This window comes from Cyclopterus lumpus, chromosome 19 (assembly GCF_009769545.1).
Source record: "Cyclopterus lumpus isolate fCycLum1 chromosome 19, fCycLum1.pri, whole genome shotgun sequence".
In the NCBI taxonomy this organism is placed as follows: Eukaryota; Metazoa; Chordata; class Actinopteri; order Perciformes; family Cyclopteridae; genus Cyclopterus; species Cyclopterus lumpus.
The window spans coordinates 9,899,320-9,921,446 of record NC_046984.1 but is presented as its reverse complement, the minus strand read 5'-3'; the positions used below and the strand labels follow the sequence as shown (position 1 = coordinate 9,921,446).

The window sequence follows — 22,127 nt, the reverse complement described above, 5'->3', positions numbered from 1 at the left end:
AAAGGAAGGATACACTCATCAGAGTGAATCCATCACCCACCAACAGAACATTGTCTATTCAATCCAAGGACTAGAACAGTGAGAGGGCAAACATTGGGACCCAATTTACCAACCACAGTTATTTATGAATATGCACAGTGTGAAAACAATATAAACATCTTATTAGATTTTGACACAGGAATATTCTACAGGAATATTCTACAATGCATCATAAGGTCATAATGCAGGACTCACTTTAATTGATTTTTACTACAATTCCCTGAAGAAATTTAGAAATAAATCAAATGACCGAAAATCAATTCACAGTGAAGCTGTGTGAGAGGTCTGGGGCTCTGGGTGGTTGTCTATAATCCAGTGCTGTACCTTTGTGTGGGGATGCAACAATCTGACACACCTGATTGGTTTTGGCACAGATACTGACTTTTTTTAAAAGAATAAGGCAACTGCAAAATGTGACTATTGCACATTACAAACAGTTCCTTCATTATGCAGTCTGGTGTTTCCACTACCATTCATTCATGGCCGGCCACTATCTCAAAATTGTGTTTTTGTTTGTTGTGATTGTGGCCCTCAACAATCCCTGACATTATGTTACCTCAGTTGATGAACATTATGATTGACATAATGAGTACACTGGTATCAGATTGTGAATCTGAATCAGCAGATTGCGTTGAGGTATCTGAAGTTAAAAGTTGGATCGTTGCATTTCTAGTTTTGTCTCTGTGAAACAAATCGGTGCAAGCCTCAGTAGGATGTGAGTTTAGCTAATCTGTGCTGCCCCTTTGACAAAAGCCTATTTATGAACAAAGAACATTAAAAAAGTACAAAATACAGACTACATTTCCACCACAGTTCATTCAATACCTGTATGATACAGTCTTAAAATATTAGAACAAAGATAACATTGGTGGCATTGTATTTTGCTTTTTATTTTATTTTATCAGGGTCCCCATCAGGTTCATAAAACAGACACTCAGACACTCCATCAACAGAAAACAGAAAATCTTATTCTAACACACCATAACAACTACTCACAATGTACAAAACCAGAAAAAAAACAATGATAACAAACAAAATCACTCCAATAACCAATATTTCTAAGTATCTGACTAAAGGATATTATTCTTTACTAAACCAGCACTTGGAACAATGTAGGCATGATACTTGCGTTTACAACAACTGTTTTAAATCTATATTAGAACATTGTAAATACCAGTTTTAACGTTTTAGATGCTTTTTAGGGAGAAATGTCAATGTATCTTTTCTTGTGTTCTGAATTACGCCATGTCTCAATTAATTACAGTATCTGTCCTCGTTGATGTGTCGTTACTGTAGCGCAAAGGACTACTTGAGCTGTCCGATGAGGCAAACCTCTGAAACCTCAGCAGCCTTCGCCTGTCTCCTCTCACGACCCGTCCGCTACACCCACAATTCCCCGCGCCAGGACAAGATGGACGAAAGCAGCGACCGCCGGAGAACAATGTTTTGGCAATAAACCCCCAAAAGCTGCGAATACGGAGCGAATACAGGCACGTTTAAAACCAACTGCGGTCATGTGTAGGTGAGTGGGGGAACTCAATTTACTTTGTGTTCGTGGCAAATGCGTTGTGCTTTGTCGAGATCCACGCGACGGGATTGTGTGGCTCGGCGCAAAACGGGGAGATGCACCGAGACTCAGCATCATTGTTTCTGTTGCATGGGCCGTAATGCGGGCTTTGAGACGGAGCGGCTAGCAGCTAACCAGCTAGCTCGTGGCAGCTCGATTGTTATAAACACAGCTGCTTTAAAGCGAACAGTTTTATTTAGCCAGGTCACTGGATATGAAGTCCACGCGTACCGCAGTTGCGGATGCGTGATTGCTCGCTAAATGTACCGGTGAGCGCCGTCCGGCTGTAATTACAGCTAAAGTTAGCTAACAATAAATAGAGCGCCAGCGTTGCTCGCAGCCAGACAGGTTTGATTTCACGAGCGTCATCAAAGCTTGGGAATAGGAGAATGAGCAATTTATGGCGTTGACCTGACCCTTAAGCTAACTTTTCGGTTTTTAGTTTCACTTTATCCACAGTTATAACATTTTTTTTTTTTAATCCGCTGGTGTATTCGTGCGGTTGTGGTTTTCAGGGTGCTTCCTCTTATAGAAGTGTCGTTTAAAATAGCGAATAAATCCGTGAAATCATGGATCCTGTTTTAGCGTAAGCTAGCTTTTATAGCACCACTCCGTAACGAGCTAAACGGCACGTCGCATTGGTCATAACGGTTCAAATTAGACGTTCATTGACTCCATACGCGGCTAATTTGAGACCACGCGACTTAACGTGTTCGTGTTACTTTATTTGAATGACTGATATTGGCTTTTAAGGCGTCTTAGCCTCTTGTTTTGATTGAGGACGTAAAGGTGCGTTGATTGTGTCTCATTGTGGCTAACCAACCAACTAGCTCGCTATGCTAACTAGCTTGCTAACTATTATGCATCACAAAAGCTCATATCGGTGTCACGTCGCCAAATGGTCGGCGGGTCGAGACTAAACAATGCCTTCTCGCTCCAGTCTTCTGTGCTGGTTTCGATACACGCACCACTCAAGTCACCCGACTACGCCTTCCCAATTTGACCGAAATGTCTGTCTGTGTTTGACCTAAATATCGTTTGTTTTAGGTGTAGTGAAGCGGTTCATTTGACAATATTGGAACCAGTGCCTCCAGCTTCTTCTTTCATGTTGGCTTATTAGCGAAAGACGCCGAGCGGTGTCGTCCAGCGAGCATCAGAGTGCGAAAACAATAGGAATATCTTACTAAAAGCTATCGAGCCACTGCACATATTTTTAGTTTGGCTACTGTCCAAGACACATGTGGTGCTAAATGCAACTAGCAGAACAATACGGGATGGGATTGAATATTTCAGAGGCAGTGTCTCTTCTCTCTCCCCCCCCCCTTCTGTTGAACTGAATTTATATAAATGTTCCAGTGCTGAAACCTGTATTTTGTAGTGCAGAGCGTCACACTCTTACATTAACAATCACTTCATCAAACCATCACACAATATGGATCATTGGTTTATTGCATTTATAATAGTGCGTCTCTCTGGAACTTTTACCACATTTGATTTATTCTAGACCTGAATTTACCTTCCATTAACGATGAAGGAAGATACGATTTGTTATATTGTCTATCATTAATATAATGAATCTTGTATGTTGATGACATATTTGACCTCATTCTTTTAATTTGGGGTTTTATGTGGAAATGTGACTGTTGTTCATTCTCCAAGTATTTGTGACATATTGATTGGTAATAGCATTTAATCGTAGGCATGTTAAGTAAACTGTGCCAAAAGTCTTTTGCTCATATTGAGAGAAATGGTTTGCCGCTGATTGCCTTTATTTATTTAGTAATGTGTACAGTATATTGAGTATTGTGTATTATCTCTTCTACACATTTAAATATATTTTAACAGATAGGCTTATATGGGTTAATATGCTCTGCTGTATTTCATAAACTATTAAAGTTCCATTTACTGTAAGCAGTGTTTCCATTATGTAAGCGTAATAAATCCAATTAAGTAATTAATGGGCGACAAAGAACATTGCAGTTCACATGCTGTAAAAGCTATGTAGTTTACTTCACTGGCAAGAGATGAGGTCCTATATTAAAAACATGAATATGACATTTACTTTGAATTGTAAACTTATTCATGTCTAAAATCATCAATTAACATGACTTTATTTTATGTCTCTTTCAGGATATTCCTCTCCTGCATTCCTCTTTAGAATTATTGCCCTCCTTCTTCCCTGCACAAAGCAGACCCACCACTATGAGTATTATCCAAGACAAATTAGGCAATGAGTTTTTGCGCAACGGTGGCATGGATCCCAATTTTGCACCAGGTATGCTTATGTTCAGCCACCTGCCGCCTGTCACCAGCTTTACGCGACTGTCCTCCCAGTCCGTTATGGGCGAGCTTCCTCAGGAGATGATCCTGAAGAAAGAACGGGATTCGCCACCAGAACACCAGGGTGCCACTGTGAATACAGGGGGCTTCCTCCACAGCATGGGCATCAAGCAGGAGCGTCTAAATGAGCTGGATTACCGTATGCCGCTCTATGGTGGGAGTGTTGGGGTAAACTGTGCTGGAGGGGGCGCGGGGAAGAGTAGTACTGACATGCAGGACATGTCTTTCGGCGACCACCACCACCACCAAAATCACCAGAACATGCTCCTGCATGACCTCAGCCTCAGCAACGTCCGTTCCCTTGGAGAACAGGTGAGAAGAAATTGTGGTTCTAAATATTGTTTCAAGTGGCATAAATATATATATTTAACTATTATCTGTAGATACTTGTTTCCTCTTATAGTAAAGTTTTTATGTCCTTATTTGCCATTTTATAGACGTTAACTTGTTTGTCCATAGATGCCTGGAAGACCGGGTAAAGAGCCAAAAGAGCCCTCAGGGAGAAAAGGGAGAAGGAGCAATGGCGATGGGCAAGGAGGCAAAGCACGAAGAAAACGCAACGATGCTGCAAAGGTCATATCTGTTTTACTAATTTTCTTCACCAGAAAATATGTTTTCTTTGGACGAAAGATATCTTTTCTTCTATCTAGTTTGACTTTTACACATCTGCGCTAAGATTATGTGTAAAAGTCAACAGTATCTTACATATACTCATGTATTTTTATTTTTTTCCTTGCAGGCCATGATGTTGGATGCAGATGGAGCCTGCATGTCCCCCAACTCAAAACCACATATCTGTGAGCACTGTAATGCTGCCTTCCGCAGCTCTTACCACTTGCGCAGACATGTGCTCATACACACAGGTGAGAGACTTTCGCTGCTTGTCAATGCTTTACTTTTATCTTAAGCTTTTATTTTACTAGAATAACATTTAAAGTTTAAAAGTTAAAATAGGTTTTAACCAGCTACTCCTACTACTTATTCTACCAAATGCACTATTTCTCCTATGCTGATAAAAGTGGTCTAAAATGCACTCGGGATATGTTGGGATGGAAGCAGAAAAGATTCAGCTACAGAAGGCGATGTCTGTTCTCGCTCTGCTGTCGGACTGTAATGTAGCTGGAAAAATCTATATTTTAATGAAAATATGCCCCAGACGCATTTTCATGGAATCTGCTATACCACACTGTTCACGACCCTCCACTTTTACTAAGTTCCCCGTCACCATGAGTGCCTGGGGCCTGACTTGAAACCAGACAATTGCTAACGCCAGGGATGACTCAATGATGACTCATGTATTTCTGTGTGTCTTAGTCATTCTTCTTGCTGGGAATTCTTCACTAGGCTCTTTGAACTTGAACTCGTACGTTATTTAAAGGAACACTTTAAACTCACTTTACAACCTCCGTTTATTTAAAACTATTTCCATTATGTTATTTCTTAAGTGTAACTATCTGACAAAGGTGTCCAATATATTACAATTTAGACATTGGAAATATGGTGTTTCCATTTAAATAAAACATCTGTAAAGCTTCTGTGCTGTGGTAAATACACAACGTATGTCTACATACTATTAGTGTTGGACTGCTTATTATGCAAGTCTCAAACATCTTATTTTGATGTATATTTGTGCACCAGGTGTTTGATTAAATGCCACAGGTTCATGTGTCATGGCGACCATATGGTAAACACGGTTATGTGACAGGCTGGGAGTTAATTAATGTGGTGAGCGGATTGTTGTACTCTTGATCGCACAGGTGAGAGGCCTTTCCGGTGCAGTCAGTGTAACATGAGCTTCATCCAGAAATATCTGCTCCAGCGGCACGAGAAGATCCACAGTGGTGAGTTTCAGCACCTGGAAGTGGTTTGATGAATGCTGTCACTAGTATCGGTTTATATAAACTGCTTGTGTGAAACATAATCTCGTATGTCTTTTGCAGGAGAGAAGCCTTTTAGCTGTGACCAGTGTAACATGCGCTTTATCCAGAAGTACCATATGGAGCGACACAAAAGGACACACAGTGGCGAGAAGCCATACCGCTGCGATACTTGCCAACAAGTAGGTTATATGTAATCTGTACCGTAGCACTGTTTTGTCTTTTTAATATGAATTTTGCTAGTTGGCTCTATAAACTTTTAATAACTTTTAAACATCCGGTTTTGAATAATGTGTATGAGTAACATGCTTTATTATTATCATCAGCATGTGGGCACTTCTAAAGTTTGTCGTTTTTTTTTGTTTTAGTTTTTCTCAAGAACAGACCGGTTACTGAAGCACAAACGGACTTGTGGAGAAGCCATAAAGAAGGGCATGGACCCAAACATGCTGGAGCTCAGCGAAGCAGAGCTAGGCCAGGGAAGCTATGCACTCACTCAGGGAATCTCTACCGCCTCCGGACGTAAGAGGGCCAAGTCCAAAAACGGTGAGGGCGGTGAGCGCAAGAGGAAGAAGAATGCATCAGCAGCTTCATCCTCTGGGGGGATGGCCCGTGACCTGGGCCTGCAGGACTTCAGCATGGAGCACCCTTCAGGCTCTGGCCCCACCATGCAGGGACGTTCTCCTAAGTTGGTCTTTAAGAAAGCTGGCCGCAAGGCCCTGGACAAGGGCCTGCTCTCCCTGGACGACAGTGCTGATGGACAAAAACAGCTGTGCCAGAAGCCTGGCTCCATGGATCATGTGGAGGTTTCTGGCCTTGATAACATGGGTCTCCTCCAGGGAGGCGGGGTGAACAAGCAGGAGCCTACCACCAGCAGCAACTACGATGACGCAATGCAGTTTGTGAAAAAGCGGCGCTACCTCCATGCAGTTAACAATGACTATGGAGCTGGCTCACTGCACATGGCATCCCAGGTCAGTAGTGTCATCCAGGGCTCCCTGGGGCCTGAGCCCACGCTGGCCATGCTGGACTCCTCGCCTTTGGAACTCAAGCACGACAAGTCGGGCATTCCAGATGAAGTACTGCAAAGCCTGCTAGAGCATTATAGCCATAAGCCGGATGGGACACACCACCATGACGTGACTTTTGACCTGTCAGACCACCCTCATCATGTAGACCTCCAGCCTGCAGCCCCTGTTACCCCGGAGCTGGAGGATGACTCTCCCAACGGTGGTGATAAGACAGCTGTGATGAGTGAGTACTCAAAGTTCCTCCTGCAGGCCCTGGAGCGCACCAGCCATAGTGGGCCCTTCCCCAGCCTTGGCCCTACAGGGCCTTTCCCACTCCTGTCCAGCAGCTCCAGTCCCACAGGGCCCCTGTTCTCAGACAAACATGTGTACACCACATCCCCACTGGACTGCGTCTACCCACCTGCTGTCTCCTCCCCACTGCCCATCGCCGCCCCTTCATCAAACTCCTCCTCATCCTCCTCTAAGTCCCACTATGGCATGCTCGTCGGCTCCCCCTCCCAGGCAGGCTACCACCTCAGCTTGGAACCCACTAGCCACCAGCAGCTGACTCCATCTCAAGAGCTGACCGAGCAGTTGGAGAAGCAGCACTCCCCCGGTACTTTCAACCTACCTCCCCAGGACCTGACTGCCTCGGCAGAGGGCTCCAAGGGGCAGCAGCCAAAGGCCGGAGGAAGCGCTGCACCCACCAACGGTTCCAGTTACCCTGACCTGTCCCCACTGAACCCCCCTAAAGAAACCACATACCAGATCGAGAATTTCGCTCAGGCCTTTGGCTCCCAGTTCAAGTCTGGGCGGGTGACCCCTCTGGGCTATGGCAGTGATCCTGGGGCAGAGGTCGACCATCGAATACGGACTCCAGTGTCAGAATTCTCAGGGTATACCAGTTTGTTAGCTGACGTCGGTGAGCCAGTGAGTACAGGATCAAAAACCCAGACAAGCCAAAGTTTCAGATAAGGGTCAAACGAGGTGAATCCAGTCGGGGGCTGTTCTGTTACTGTCCATACAGTCCCATCCTAATTTTGTTCTTGTAGCAAAGTTTGTTTTTAAACACTGCCATTAAATGTTGATACAAAAATGACCAGGGAGGGTCTTTCATGGCCTCAAATGCAATTTTTTTTAATATTCTCATTTTTATTATGTATTTTTGTTTAAGAGTAGTGATTTTGATATGAACGTACCGTAGATTTAAATGTAATTTAAAACATTTAGAGGGTAGCTATAAACTTGCTTGACTTTTTTTCTTTTTCTTTTTTTCTGAACCAGTGTTTTATCAATCATCAAACCATTGTAAAGTAATAATGTTGATCATTTCAATAATACCATTTGTGGCAGGGAAAGGCCCAGAAATCAAATTGCAAAAAAGTATATATTGTCTGTTACAAGAAACATTAACTCAGGAAAATAGGCAAAATTGTGTAATAAGACTTTGTATTATGAGATGCAATTAGCACAGTTTTTACAGGTGTACTTTGAGACTACAAAGCTTTGATTTTGTTTTTGTGTTTTGTTTTGTTTTAACTTGTCACAACAACAAATTACTATAGATGACCATGTTTGGTTTCTACTGCATGTAGCTTTGTTGAGATTATGGTACTGTTGTGTCAATGTGAAGACATCCACATTTCTTTGGAGAGCCACATGTACGTGAGGTAGTATACATTGTCGTGGAGTTCAGCACGCAGCATGTTCTGAAGTGACGGCGATGTTCGAGCATAAGTAACCGTCTTGTCTGCATTAAGCTTCAGTTGATGAAGTCTAACCATGCGCTCCTCTGGTTGTGACCATGAGTGGCCAGTAGAAAAGACACGGCTTCGACAATATTCAACCTATTGCTAATACGGCCGTCTCAGAAAGCAACATCCATCCCGGATGTTTTTATCATGATGTTGCTGAAGGGATTTTTTAAATTTAATTTAAATTTTTTTTTTTAAAATAAGTCACCACTTTTCTACTCTACTCCACTCCTTCCCGTTGTCAGTGGAATCAAACAAGCACTTTTTAAAAAACAAATCATCATTGGAAGCAAAAACAACCCATTCAATTTGCATATGTGATACGTGATTATTATGCTAATGCTTATTATTATTTTAAGAGGAGAAAACTGTGAACTGGTCTTGGGGGGGGGGGGGGATTATTGTTTGATAGGGGTTGACTTGGCATGACCATGGGCATCTAAATGTATTTTGTTGCTTTTTCTTAAGGGGAGGGGGGATTGTTTTTCTTACGGTTTGTTGGGTGATGTTGTAAAAAGATGATTTGCCATAATTTTGTTATACAATATTTTGAGTACCTCTTTGTATTTAAGTGTTTTGAGACACGGGCTGACATGCTGGAACCCTTATATCTTTACCCCTGGGTATGTTGGATGCACACCCAAACCCCTTTTTTATTTATTCTCCACTAGCCACATCAGAACTCAGTAGCGGATATCTTTGGCAAGTAATCACCGGACCTGTTCCTCTGCTCCCTCTTCATCTACTTTTTTATGATTTTCTTTAACCTCACTATTGTAGTAATTGCAAGAAACTGCTTCAATAATACAGTTAAGAAACAAAAAAGTTAAGTTATACCCACCCCCTCGCCCCAAATTGCAGCCCTGCACTCGCAAGAATAAACAATGGCCTTCTTTGTCTTCCGTGGCTAAAGCCATTCTATCCCGGCAGCCAGGGTTGATATTTAATTTAGTTGATTTCCTGTGAGCCAACTTCCCCCACCCCGCCGCTTTCCCTTTCCTATGTCTGTGAGCTCCACAGCCAAGAGACTTTGAAGCTGCTCAGATCACAGGGAACAAAGACTGACCCATCCACCTCACTCCAAACACACACACTGTGCTTTTAATGGAGAGAAAAAGAGTGGGTGAGAGATGGAGAAAAAACAAGACAATAAGATTGACCTAAATATACCTCATATCACTAAAGCGTAAAAGCAGGGACACACGTTTCATGTATGTAGTGGAAATATTTGTAGTATAGGTTCGACATATTGTATAATCATTTAACACTGCCTGTGTTTACAATTATAGAGCAAATGACTCGTCAAAATGCAAATGTGTTTTCTTTTCTTTTTCTGTTAAACATCCACGCCAAGCAGTGTTGCATTCTAGATGCCTCATAGAACATTCATTTTTCTCAATTATATCCCTTATTTTTGTTACTTGCCATAATGTGTTTTGATATGATCTCTAGAAGGATATTGTTTACAAAATGTACAAAAACACTAAAAATGTGTGTTCTCAATTTCTTTTGAGTTTTTCTCCAGTATGCATGATAAAGACATTTTTGTATGGCTTTTTCTGACTGTCACCTCAATACCAAATTTTGTAGCAGAGGCCTCCCCATCCCTTTGTCTTATTTGTTCTAGACCCCTTGTGATATGATTTCCCAGGCTGTACCTGTTATTGAGATGATGAACGAATTAGAGAAGCCAATAAAACTTTTTGTTAAAAAAGAAAGTACACTGTGTGATTGTTGTCTTTCAACAGCACTGATTCGCCAAGAAACCATCCAAGATATAGCGGAAAAAATGGAATATAATTGTTTACGTAATTTAGAAAGGGGAGGGGGGAAAGCACATTCTCCAACACTAAAATATGATACAAAGTATTGTTTTTTGCAATTACTCGATAATAGTAAACATGTTAAAACAATTGTTGTTTATAAGCTTGGGTGTCCTGGTAAAGATAGCAGCATATGAGACAGAAAGCAGTCTGTCAATTAGATTATAATATGAAGAGAATAATGAATTAGAAAACACAAACTAAAAAGGATAATGTATTGATAAAGTAAGGCAATAGATATATAATAACAAGATAGTTAAAATCATTCTGTACATTCGTAAAAAATATTTTTTTATATGTGGTGTTTCAGGGAACAAACTTATTCGGCCTCTTAAACGTTTTTCTATTTTTGCGTTACAGACAGAACGTTGATGGATAAAAAGATGACGGTGAATCATCTTATTGTTTGGACACGAGGCCGTGCAGCCAGAGGATGGAGCTGTAGTCCACCAGTTGTGATCTTCAGACATAAAGTAGAGTTCTTATGGCCATTGGCTCTTTGTCTTCTGTTTGGTAAAGACCAGCAGCTTCAACCGTTTGCACTGTTTGACATGTTTCAGTAGCCTCAAATTAGAAGTAGTATCTCCAGATAAGTTAGAAACAACGTCTATCCCAAGTGTTATAGTTTCCTGGCATTATCCATAAATTAATCTGAGTTTATTTGCCATAACCACAATCTTGCCCTGATCTAAACCACACACTAGTTGTCATGTGCAAATATTGTAGAAAGGCATCATTTTAAAAACATTGTCATTCAATATATTTTTGGCTTTTAAGCATTTAAGAGCAGGCAATCTCAGGCAATCAACCACCAAATATGCAAAATGTGCTTACACGTAGGCAAGTTAGATATTCTGCTGATAACCACTGAAGTTGGAAAAAAGTAACCGAGTACATCTACTCAATTACTGCATCGAAGAACAATTTTGAGAAACATGTATTTTCTGCTACTTAATATTTCTAAGTTAGTTTACATGTTCAGATGAATAATATAAAATATAATCAACATATACATAAATGATGATGTAATATTTCTACTCTAATATATATATTTATACACGCACACACACCACTAAAGTGGTTTATTATTAATGCAGCAATAATTATAATGTAATAATATAATATACATTAGTCTAAAATGGGCCAATCTGTATAAGTATTTAGACTTTTGATACCAATACTTTAGTACGCTGACTTTTAACGTACTTTTATGTGTCACCCATTTTCATAACTGAACCATGACGTTGCAGTGCAATTGGTGTGAACAAATATTCTCCTCCTTCTGCCCTTGTTTACTTTGTGTCGTCTCTCCTTGTAAAAGCCTTGTGTTCAGAGTCAAGGGTCTTCAGGGGAATGACTGGCACTGCCACTTCTCCAGTCTTAGTCCTCCCTCCCGCCTCCTCCTCCCTCCTCCTCCTCCCTCCTCCTCCTGCCTCCTCCCTCCCGCTCACGAACATCATGTTGAAATTGTAATCACAACCGTCATTGCCTTGAACAGCAGGTTGGGTGGGGTTGAGGGTGGTCATGACACTTTGGACTCACAGTGTGCAAGAGGACACAGAGGCAGTTATTGCGTTTTGATTGCACCGATGGTGACATATTCATAAAACTTCCAGGAATTAAGGCGGTATCTGCTCTGAAACAAAAAATAAAAAAATAAGTGATAATAAGATGAACCCAAGTTACAAAAGTATTATTTAAATGATGTATTTATATATTTAACTATATGATTTGTTTCTATTTGCATTATTTAATTCAATAATTTGACATACAGATTAAAAATAAGTTTAGGCTCCAGCGCCCCCGCGACCCTAATGAGGATAAGCGGTATTGAAAATGGATGGATGGATGGTTCCAATCCAGACATTTTTCAAAAGACTCTTAAATTATTATTATTATAAAAAAGTATTGTTATTTTAGATACATGTGGAAGCCCCAAATTGTGTAAACAGACTAGTTTCTGTTTGTAAAACACACCTGTTTTTATCTTTAGTTAATTTTAGCCCTTTTTCCACTGACGCATTATCACACGGCTCATATACCTGATGGTGCTGAAGTGGAACAAGACTTTAGTCTTGTGTTCATTCAGATTTGCATCTGGGATCAAAGTCAACTTGAAGATAATATAATTGTACTGGTGGTGATGGAACGATAGCTCACTTCTCATTGAACCGTAAAATATTTTTTTGCAATCTTAAGGGGAAGGTGTAAAACACACTTTGATTTTCCAAATGTTCCAAATATCACGTTGATGTCATGTCAACCTTATTTCTTTGGCTGTTAAACTGTTTAACACCAAGATCTCACATCCTATGACGTCATTGTATCAAAGGTCACGTTATCCTTTGTCCCACCCAGTTTTATTGGCCCCCTAGTTTTCGATAAGGCAGCTCTAAGTGAGTTGAATCATTTTCATAAATTCATAAAATGACTGGCAAGGAATGTAATCTTTGTCCCTCTCATTCATTACGCCCTCCATAAGTTACGTATAATGTCCGAGGCCGAGATGTAAGAAAAAAAGTGCTAAATGCTCGAGAAAGAAGCACAACATATCCTTTGTATTTGAGCAAGTAAACGTGCACTGTTTGCCATTACAGTGAGGTAGTATTTTAGTTTTTTGGTTCTTTTTGTACAAATCCTCCAATTCAGTTTTACATGCTTTCAGCTATGCAGATAAATTCAGCCAGGAAAGTATGTACTTTATTTAAGATGTAAATTACATTTGAGACATATACATAATTAAGATGTTTGTTGCAACCTCTTTTCCAATGATAGCAGCGAGCAGCACAAGGTCCAAAAGTTGCTAAATCTAGCAAGAAAGGGGCAAAGTCTGCAACACTGACAGCTGTCAGTCTTTTTTTTCGTTTCGTTGAGACTGAAAGCTATTCAGCGAGCAGCTTGTGGAAGACTCTGGTGATGAGCAATGAGTTGACTGGTAGAAAACACATTGTTTTAGAAGAACTGATAGCTTTAACACAAATCATATTTTCATCATAATCCAAAACCTCAATGGTTATTATGTTATGTTATTTAAAGTTGTTGTTTGTTATGTTACCATCTTCTATTGTGTAATTTTAAGATGGTTCCTGGTGATTCAGTAAGTGGTTGCTAAAATAATTCCATACCAGCGCTTCTTTGGATTATATCTGGCACACTTTCTGGAGATTAACAGAAACAACCAAACAGATGGAGATCTATACGACGATTAATAAACAAATAAAGGGCTTGTTAGTAAGTAGGCCCACGAGTCTTCCTTTCTGGGGGTAAAGGTACTTTGGCACACAGTGCCGCCCTCGGAGGAGTGGCTAATGATTACAACTTCCAGTTGATGACACCTGAGCCTTCAAGCCTCGTCTACTCAGAGCCCTCTCTGGCTTGCTTGTGGTGAAGGTTTGTCATTAAGTTATTTTGCAATGGCTCGAGAATTCAAACTGCTCTTTGTCCTTTGGCTAGTTGGGGCCAGTTTTGGTAAGTAACATTTACTCTAAATACCTAAACATTTAAAAGAATCTTTGTCAGTCGTTAGTCTCTGAGAAGTGGAATAGGGGAATACAGGAGCATTTTATTATCATCGAGGGAAATATTCCTGTCTTTTAGAACATAGAGGCAAAAAAGATTCATCGTATGGTTTATTAAATCTAAATCCAATGATACTCGTGCAAGTGAAAAATGGAAAGTGATAATGCAGACTGAGATCTGAACATTGTTCCTCATACTAGTGTACCTATTCTCTCAATAACCTGTTGTTTTCATATTTAATGTTTTTTATCTCAGTTTTGTTACAAATAATAAATCCAGACATCCAGATCCTCAGAAACCAATAGTTAAAAAAGTGCACATCAAATGTTAATATTTAAGTATTGTGCAGACAATCTGACTGTACTTTATGACTTTGTTGTTATCTTCCCATCCTTTAGCAGTCTATTCCAATAAGGAAGTCTCATTGTTCCCCTAAAAACCTCAAGTCTAGTTCATGCTTTATATGTTTAAAGCCTAAATGAGAGTTATGAGGCAGACATGGAAACAGTTATTTTTAGTTTTTGGGATTCATATGAAAGGACCTAATTAGTGTGAAAGATCATATTTGGCCCCTTTGTTTGTATGCAATTTGCATACATAAAAAGGAAAAATGTGTTTTTTGTGTCTTTGTTTGATATGTTTTCAAACATGTCCTTACATCCTCAGTATAAATGTGACATACTGCTCAGAAATCCTTGATGTTTTTTGGAGTTGGCACACGCTAATAAACTGGTTCTAAATGTGTCATTGAACTGACACTTTTGTATCTGAGAGCTAAATCACTGTCTCAACATCAACGTATGCAACATTTGTCTGTGGCACTAGTTACTATTGAAGCCACTAACCTAATGATCCAATTATATTAACTATAATAACAATGAAACCACAATGCACAGTCTTTCACATAGTAAACAGCTGGATCTTTAAGCTGTAATTATCCTTTGCTGTGATTAGTCCTTTTTAGCTTCAGGTAAATAAAAAGCAATGCCTGTAAACCTAGTGCCTGAACTGGACCAAAAAATCCCACTTCAAATAAATTGTTGTGTACATTTCATTAAATACATTAAGCCTACGTTCAAAATATACTTCCACAATTTGTACATAAAAGTTAACTTGGTTTCTTGTAGCTATTGATACAAATTAAGTTGTACAAATATACAAATATATATTTTTATTTAAATTGACAATGACTACAAATAACAAAGGCATTTTGAGGGCTGTTCTTTCAGCATTCGGCTTTGTGTTTACACTGAGACGCAAGTACACAGGTGTTTGGGGGTGGCATGGCGAAGGCATGATCCGATCTACTCGGCTTACCCTGATATTCTTATTTGAATTATAACCAATCCTCATGCCTAAACCTAATTAACACAAACAACAAAGACAATGGGTATAAATAAGCCAGTCAGAGTAGGGCGGGTCATGACTTCGACATCCTAGGAAAAAAGATAATAATTCATGCTGCTGTATTGTAAAGATGTGTATGTTTCTATTTCTGCATATTATTTCATGACACCAGGATGGCTGGCATTAGCAGTTGCTAATAAGTTGCTGTTTTAACCCAAACAGGTGGTCCAACAATAGCTACAATAGCAGGTGAGCCCACTACCAACATAACACCTACACTAGCAGGTGAGCCCACTACCAACATAACACCTACACTAGCAGGTGAGCCCACCACCAACATAACACCTACACTAGCAGGTGAGCCCACCACCAACATAACACCTACACTAGCAGGTGAGCCCACCACCAACATAACACCTACACTAGCAGGTGAGCCCACCACCAACATAACACCTACACTAGCAGGTGAGCCCACCACCAACATAACACCTACACTAGCAGGTGAGCCCACCACCAACATAACACCTACACTAGCAGGTGAGTCCACTACCAACATAACACCTACACTAGCAGGTGAGCCCACCACCAACATAACACCTACACTAGCAGGTGAGTCCACTACCAACATAACACCTACACTAGCAGGTGAGCCCACCACCAACATAACACCTACACTAGCAGGTGAGCCCACCACCAACATAACACCTACACTAGCAGGTGAGCCCACCACCAACATAACACCTACACTAGCAGGTGAGTCCACTACCAACATAACACCTACACTAGCAGGTGAGCCCACCACCAACATAACACCTACACTAGCAGGTGAGCCCACCACCAACATAACACCTACACTAGCAGGTGAGCCCACCACCAACATAACACCTACACTAGCAGGTGAGCCCACCACCAACATAACACCTACACTAGCAGGTGAGCCCACCACCAACATAACACCTACACTAGCAGGTGAGTCCACTACCAACATAACACCTACACTAGCAGGTGAGCCCACCACCAACATAACACCTACACTAGCAGGTGAGCCCACCACCAACATAACACCTACACTAGCAGGTGAGCCCACCACCAACATAACACCTACACTAGCAGGTGAGTCCACTACCAACATAACACCTACACTAGCAGGTGAGCCCACCACCAACATAACACCTACACTAGCAGGTGAGCCTACCACCAACATAACACCTACACTAGCAGGTGAGCCCACTACCACCATAACACCTACAATAGCAAGTGAGCCTACTTTGGATGGTCCATCCATAACACCTGCTAGAACAACAACACCAGTTCCTACAAAGCCTCAAGGTAATTCCATCTGTTAAAACCGTTATTTCCTCTGTTTCCATTATGTCATTGTTTTAGTCACTGTGCCATGCTGTAAATACTAATTGTTGTTGTGTGCGTTTTGTGTTTTTTAACATTAATTTGACTTTAAAGGGCCTTGTGATGGAAACCCATGCAAAGATGGGAGCGCCTGTGAGCTTCGTAGCAATCAAACCTTTGTATGCTTGTGTTTGGCTGGGGATGACTATGATTATCTTAACAGAAAATGTGTGATTGGTGAGTATTTGTTTGCGTACCACCATAAGATTGTTACTCCATGAGAAAGGGATTTAAGAAATGATCATACCAAATTGTAGGCCTGTATGTATCTGTGGGATTTATAAGATCCCTGTTACACAAGTTACTGTAGTCAATTATTTGTAATTTTCTCAGATGCATGAAGTGTATCTTCCAGCGCCTCTTAATTAAGGTGTTAGAGTCTGTTTATTTAATCAGCAAAGAAAATGATAAAAACCTGCTAGTTGGGACTATATCGTCGACAGAACCATTGACATCCTTAAATCAAGAGAGGGTGTCATACATGTCTTACGTCTAAATGTAGCCTGTATTCATTAGACAGATATGAGATTGGGTGTGTCTTCTCATCTATAGTATTGATCAGCAAGAAAGTGAATTTCCTAAATTGTTGAACTATTCAATGAAAGGTTTTGACAGGAGTGTATCTACAACCTCTCTAACATGATATTGTCCTTTTCAAGCCAAAGTTTTCCCTGGACAACTCGGTCTGCCGGACTTACCATACGAAACAAATATGTCGTTCAGTGATTCACCAGAATTTCAAGAAGTTTCGTCAAAAATTACTATATTGGTAAGCAATACGTTCTCTCCTCTTTTTATATGGCTGTTATTATTAGTATTATATTTTAAGGCCTTTTCAGGTAATGCAACCAATTGCTTCTGTGTTTTTCATATTCCTCATCTTCTTTACTAATAGTGATACATATATTTAATAATCATATATTTTATTTGTGTAGCGCTTTAAAATGTATTCACAGGAGTGAGTGAGAATATCTAAGGGGTTCCCGGAGAGAGTACCAGGTGGAGGAGGCAGCAATGAACACCAAGTCCCCCTGGGATTTATGCACATATTTAATTTTAAACCTACAGGAAACTATAACTAAAGTCTATATGCCAGTTGTATCATAATAAGAATTCTTAATGTTCCTCCTTTAAACACATTTTGATATTTTTCATGCAAAAATACCCTAAAAAACTGTCTGTAGAGTTCAACTGACAAGCTTTCTATTCCCGATCAGATGATGTCCTAAACAAAATTTGATTTTCTTCTCCTCCTCAAACACAGCTCAATAAAGTTTTCAACAGCTCTGGTGGTTTCTCTCGAGTGGTGAGACTCAGTGAGCTGTAAGTCACAATTTTTTTTATCATTTGTCTGTCAATATAGAACCTGCAGCACACTGTTAGCATATTACACTTAATTATGGCAGAACATAATCATGATTAAGTGTGATTTGTGTCTACAGGGTCTCTTATGAAGGGAAATTTGGGTTGAGGTCAAAGAAAGGGGTCAATGCAACTGTAGACATCATCTTCAAAGAAAGTGCTGACATCAATACAGAAGAAGTTGAAGAAATGTTCAAAAATGCCACAGGTTGTAAATGTCTACTGTCAAATGCAACTTTTAATAGTAAGTTTATCTTTCAAGTACGTCAGTTCTTTATCTTGTTTGAAGGATGAATTGTATCTAGATAATACTCAAACAAGACGTAAATGTAATGTAAATGTCACTGTTAGGGCTTTGAAATGCAGAACAACCATTCAGCACAATACATTTCATTGATTATTATTATTATTATTATTATTATTATTATTATTATTATTATTATTATATTATGTCATTTGTTTAGTTTTTGTTGTTGTGGAGTGTACTTTTTATTTCCTTCAGCAGTTTCTTGGTGCTTAAACGTAAATCCTCCTATTGTTGTGACATCGTGGCCCATCATTCTTTAACATAATGTAGGTTATTGGTGAAGACGACCAAAGAGTTGAAACTTCTAAAAACTGCCAAACTGATGTTAAAATCTGATTACACATGCATTTCAAGGCCCTCTAGCATTTTACATATAGAGTATCATAACAGAGCCAATAATGTCTTACTGACAATGCCATTTCTCAACTTCTACCAGCATACTGAACATTCATATCTGTTTAAATAATGTGGTTATTTTTTATTTTGTACCTCTGTAAGACTTATTTGAGTTAGGTGTACTGACTGTCTTCTTTCCCCCTTAATCTTAAGGCACGGACCAGTGTCTTAACAATCCCTGTGATGATAAGACTTCAACTTGCAAAGCAGGAAATGGATCCTATAGCTGTACCTGTCTTCCGAATTACATTAAGACACCCTTCAGTACCAGAATGTGCATTGGTAAGGGTAATTCATTCGTGAGAAAGAGATACGGTGTGGGTTTGTGTGTGTTATAATAACCTTTGTTCATCTAAAGCTTAAACTCTATCAACCTTTTCTACTTTTGCAGCTTGTGCTAGCGGTTCAACTACTAGCGACTCCATAACATGTGAACGGTGAGTGTTTAAATTTCACATCATGTTCTGAAAATATAACAATGAGTGTCAATCTAATCATCTATCTAATTATATTTTGACAACACATCATGTAGATCATAGTGAGAAGTGGGAAGATGAGAGGCTCTGCAAATATGATCTGTGTCTATAGAAAGCTTGGTTATAAATGAAATCATAAACCGAATCATTCTTCCTGTCTTTCAGATGTGATTTTGGTTTTTCTGGTGTACACTGCAAAGAATGTGAGTATACAGTATAAATGTGTTTGAAAGTAAAAGGCAAAAATGGCAAAGAAAAAATCACAAATAGTAAAATCAATATTTGATAAAAGTTATACAAAATGCAATGCACTGTATGTACTCGCTGCAATACAATATTGCTACATATTAGACGTAAGAAAATGTACGTATGCATGCCCAGTGATGTTTGCATATATTCTTTATCTATAGCAACTGTATTTGCTGTTAAATCATTTCCATGCTGTCAGAAACCAAGGAATTTGTTTGCAAGCCTTCTGCGATATTTTTAAATGCTGACTAAATTGAAATCACTTGAGGCAATTTCTCAAATTTCACACCTCTCCCTCTGGAAAGGCTTTATAACTGTCATATGAGAAGTGTAAACACAGTTTGATGGTTGGCCTTTATTGTGAATCACTTTATAGATTTTGTTTGAAAGGACATATTTTATTAGCGTAGCCTTGTTATTGACGTCCTTGTCGTTGTGTTCTGTTAGCATGGAAGCTGGCGGTGGTCATCGTCGGCTCCTTGCTTGGGATAATGCTGCTCATCACACTCATTCTTCTGCCATATGCATGCAAGTGAGTTTCTCATCTATTCATTTACCCATTCATGATTGCCTGTGCCATTTCTTTGTCATGTTTCTTACGCTACACATTAACTTTTATGCAACACATCAGATTAATTATGATAATGCAGATAGTAACAGTAGAGAGTCATGTGTGCTGTTTTATTATCTTGTTAGATCCGTAAAGAAGAGCTCCAAGACACAGGACACAAACGCTGACATGGGTAAGCCTTACGTCAGCCACCCTCCTGCCCAGCAATCATTGGTTAATAGCAACTTTGCTAAAAGCCAGGCGGCCTCGTTTAATGGGCCAACCAACGGGCTGTCAGCCTTTGCCAATGCTGGGGTGCCTAGGATCCCAAGGGCCACCACCACAAACAACTGGGACAGCAGAACCAACCTGGAGATGAATCTGAGTAACAGCCGACAAAACCTGATCCCTGCGGGGAGGAACTCGGTGAGAGAAGCAACTCTTGTGTTTAAAAACTTATGTTATTACTTAATGTAATGTAATGTAAAAACTTGAGTTTCTACAATTCTCAAAGTTCTGTCTAAAAACAACAGAAAGTAGAATGCTGAGCAGAAAATAAATTCAAATATTCAGCAGGGTAGGAAAAGAGAAAATCTGGGACATGCATGCTTGGTATTGCAATTCTCTGATGAAGACATTTTCTTTTCATTGTAGCGGTTCTACGACGACCATGATGACATGAAACCAAATGCTCAGGTTCGACCTCAGGGCGGCCAATATGCTCAGGCTCGCCCCCAGAACAACCCCTATGCCCAGAATCAACCTCAGAACAACCCCTATGCCCAGAATCAACCTAAGATCAACCCGTATGCTCAGAGCCAAGGCAACAGCAACCCTTACTACATGCACGACAATGGAAGACGGTTCAATTAATGGGGAAGTACAAAGATTTATCCTAAAGTGACATTTGCCCAGATCAAAAACTGGCTGTGGTTTTGTTGGAAACACCTCAGAATTATTATTTTTCATCTTGTATGCATAGATAACTGAATACCATTAATACACCATTATGGTCAGAGTTGTATACACAGATGCAAAATGGTTGCATAGGTCTTGTGCGAAGGCTGAAGAAATGTGCCGTAGTGTGAACTTTATTCAACCAATTATAAGATGTCATAAATAATTCCTGTCCTTTGTTAAAGTTAATGATATGAGATATAGTGTAGGTCTTTTCCCAGGTTTATTATTATATATTTTAATTGTTGATCAATTTAAATATCACTCTCTTAAGAATGTTTAATTATTAAATGGCATTGAAACCCAGAAATTATGAGTTGTTAGATATCATTGTCTTGCCCAGACTATGTGTCGCTCATTGATGAATTTACAGGTAGTAATTGTGTCTGTAATATGTGTTGTGTTTATAATGAGTAACAATTTTCTGTTGCACTCTTCTTCTTCTTTCACTGTAATTTGATGAGTTATACCTTCAAATTAAGGCATTTTAGAGCCTTCTATATATTTTAGTATAATTTGTGTTAAATGTTTACATTAAAATAGTTTGATGTTCAATTTTGTACAACTGAATGTATATTTTGTTTATTTGTAACCACTTTCATGTCCAAATGATACCAAACTCGTATTCAACAAGAATAAAAATTAAAAATGTATACCACTTATTGTATTGTATAAGTTTGTCATTGTCTCTCATATATATGATTTTAACCATAACATGCATAACCAGTACATCATTTATCATAAAAAGGGCTTTCCACTTTTTCATGGATTCTGTCAAATATTTTCTTCTTCTTTTTGGGTGGGTCTCAGAGCGCCATCTATTGGGCCACAGATGATAACATTAAATTGAAAACATATATTTGTAAACCTTACAGCTGACAGGGGCATGACACATATTTCCACCCCACTTTCTTTTTTACTCTCCTTTTTGTAATGTTTTTTCTTCTTCTTTCTTTTCGCCTTAACAATTAGAAGTGGGCCTTCCGTGCAATGCTGTCTGTTATATTGTCACTGGAGGGCGCCAGAGTATAACCAATACAAGTAATCGTACAGTGATGACAGGATCATCACACAGTGTGATGCATTCTGGTTTGTGCGTCCACGGGCGTGAGGTGCCTCAGGTTGACCAATGTGTTTATCTGCAGAT

General features: G+C 39.6%; 3 protein-coding genes across 5 annotated transcripts; all 3 read left to right on the top strand.

Annotated features, from left to right (window-relative positions):
• The first annotated feature begins 1,412 nt into the window (after positions 1 to 1,412).
• znf281b (zinc finger protein 281b) lies at positions 1,413 to 7,932 on the top strand. Of its 3 annotated transcripts, none has more exons than XM_034558457.1 (7): positions 1,413 to 1,561; positions 3,737 to 4,258; positions 4,406 to 4,519; positions 4,686 to 4,809; positions 5,704 to 5,787; positions 5,887 to 6,005; positions 6,192 to 7,932. In XM_034558457.1, exons 2-7 carry the CDS (start codon positions 3,809 to 3,811, stop codon positions 7,806 to 7,808), a joined length of 2,508 nt encoding a protein of 835 aa, XP_034414348.1. In that variant the 5' UTR covers positions 1,413 to 1,561; positions 3,737 to 3,808; the 3' UTR covers positions 7,809 to 7,932. The 3 variants fall into 3 exon arrangements, with proteins under 3 accessions (XP_034414348.1, XP_034414345.1, XP_034414347.1); XM_034558454.1 differs by having other exon boundaries at positions 5,695 to 5,787; XM_034558456.1 differs by having other exon boundaries at positions 1,422 to 1,529; positions 5,695 to 5,787.
• A 5,843-nt stretch (positions 7,933 to 13,775) lies between these two features.
• On the top strand, positions 13,776 to 16,654 carry LOC117749005 (melanoma-associated antigen E1-like). The gene is made up of 2 exons (XM_034559186.1): positions 13,776 to 13,878; positions 15,499 to 16,654. Exons 1-2 carry the CDS (start codon positions 13,824 to 13,826, stop codon positions 16,620 to 16,622), a joined length of 1,179 nt encoding a protein of 392 aa, XP_034415077.1. The 5' UTR covers positions 13,776 to 13,823; the 3' UTR covers positions 16,623 to 16,654.
• An 88-nt stretch (positions 16,655 to 16,742) lies between these two features.
• Positions 16,743 to 20,936, top strand: muc13b (mucin 13b, cell surface associated; the record flags this gene model as incomplete). The annotated part of the gene is made up of 10 exons (XM_034559313.1): positions 16,743 to 16,860; positions 17,343 to 17,452; positions 17,948 to 18,006; positions 18,126 to 18,289; positions 18,902 to 19,030; positions 19,140 to 19,185; positions 19,390 to 19,427; positions 19,921 to 20,005; positions 20,170 to 20,449; positions 20,678 to 20,936. Coding segments are annotated over 10 exons (1,248 nt in total), but the record flags the coding sequence as incomplete, so codon positions are not given.
• Between the last annotated feature and the right edge of the window lie 1,191 nt (positions 20,937 to 22,127).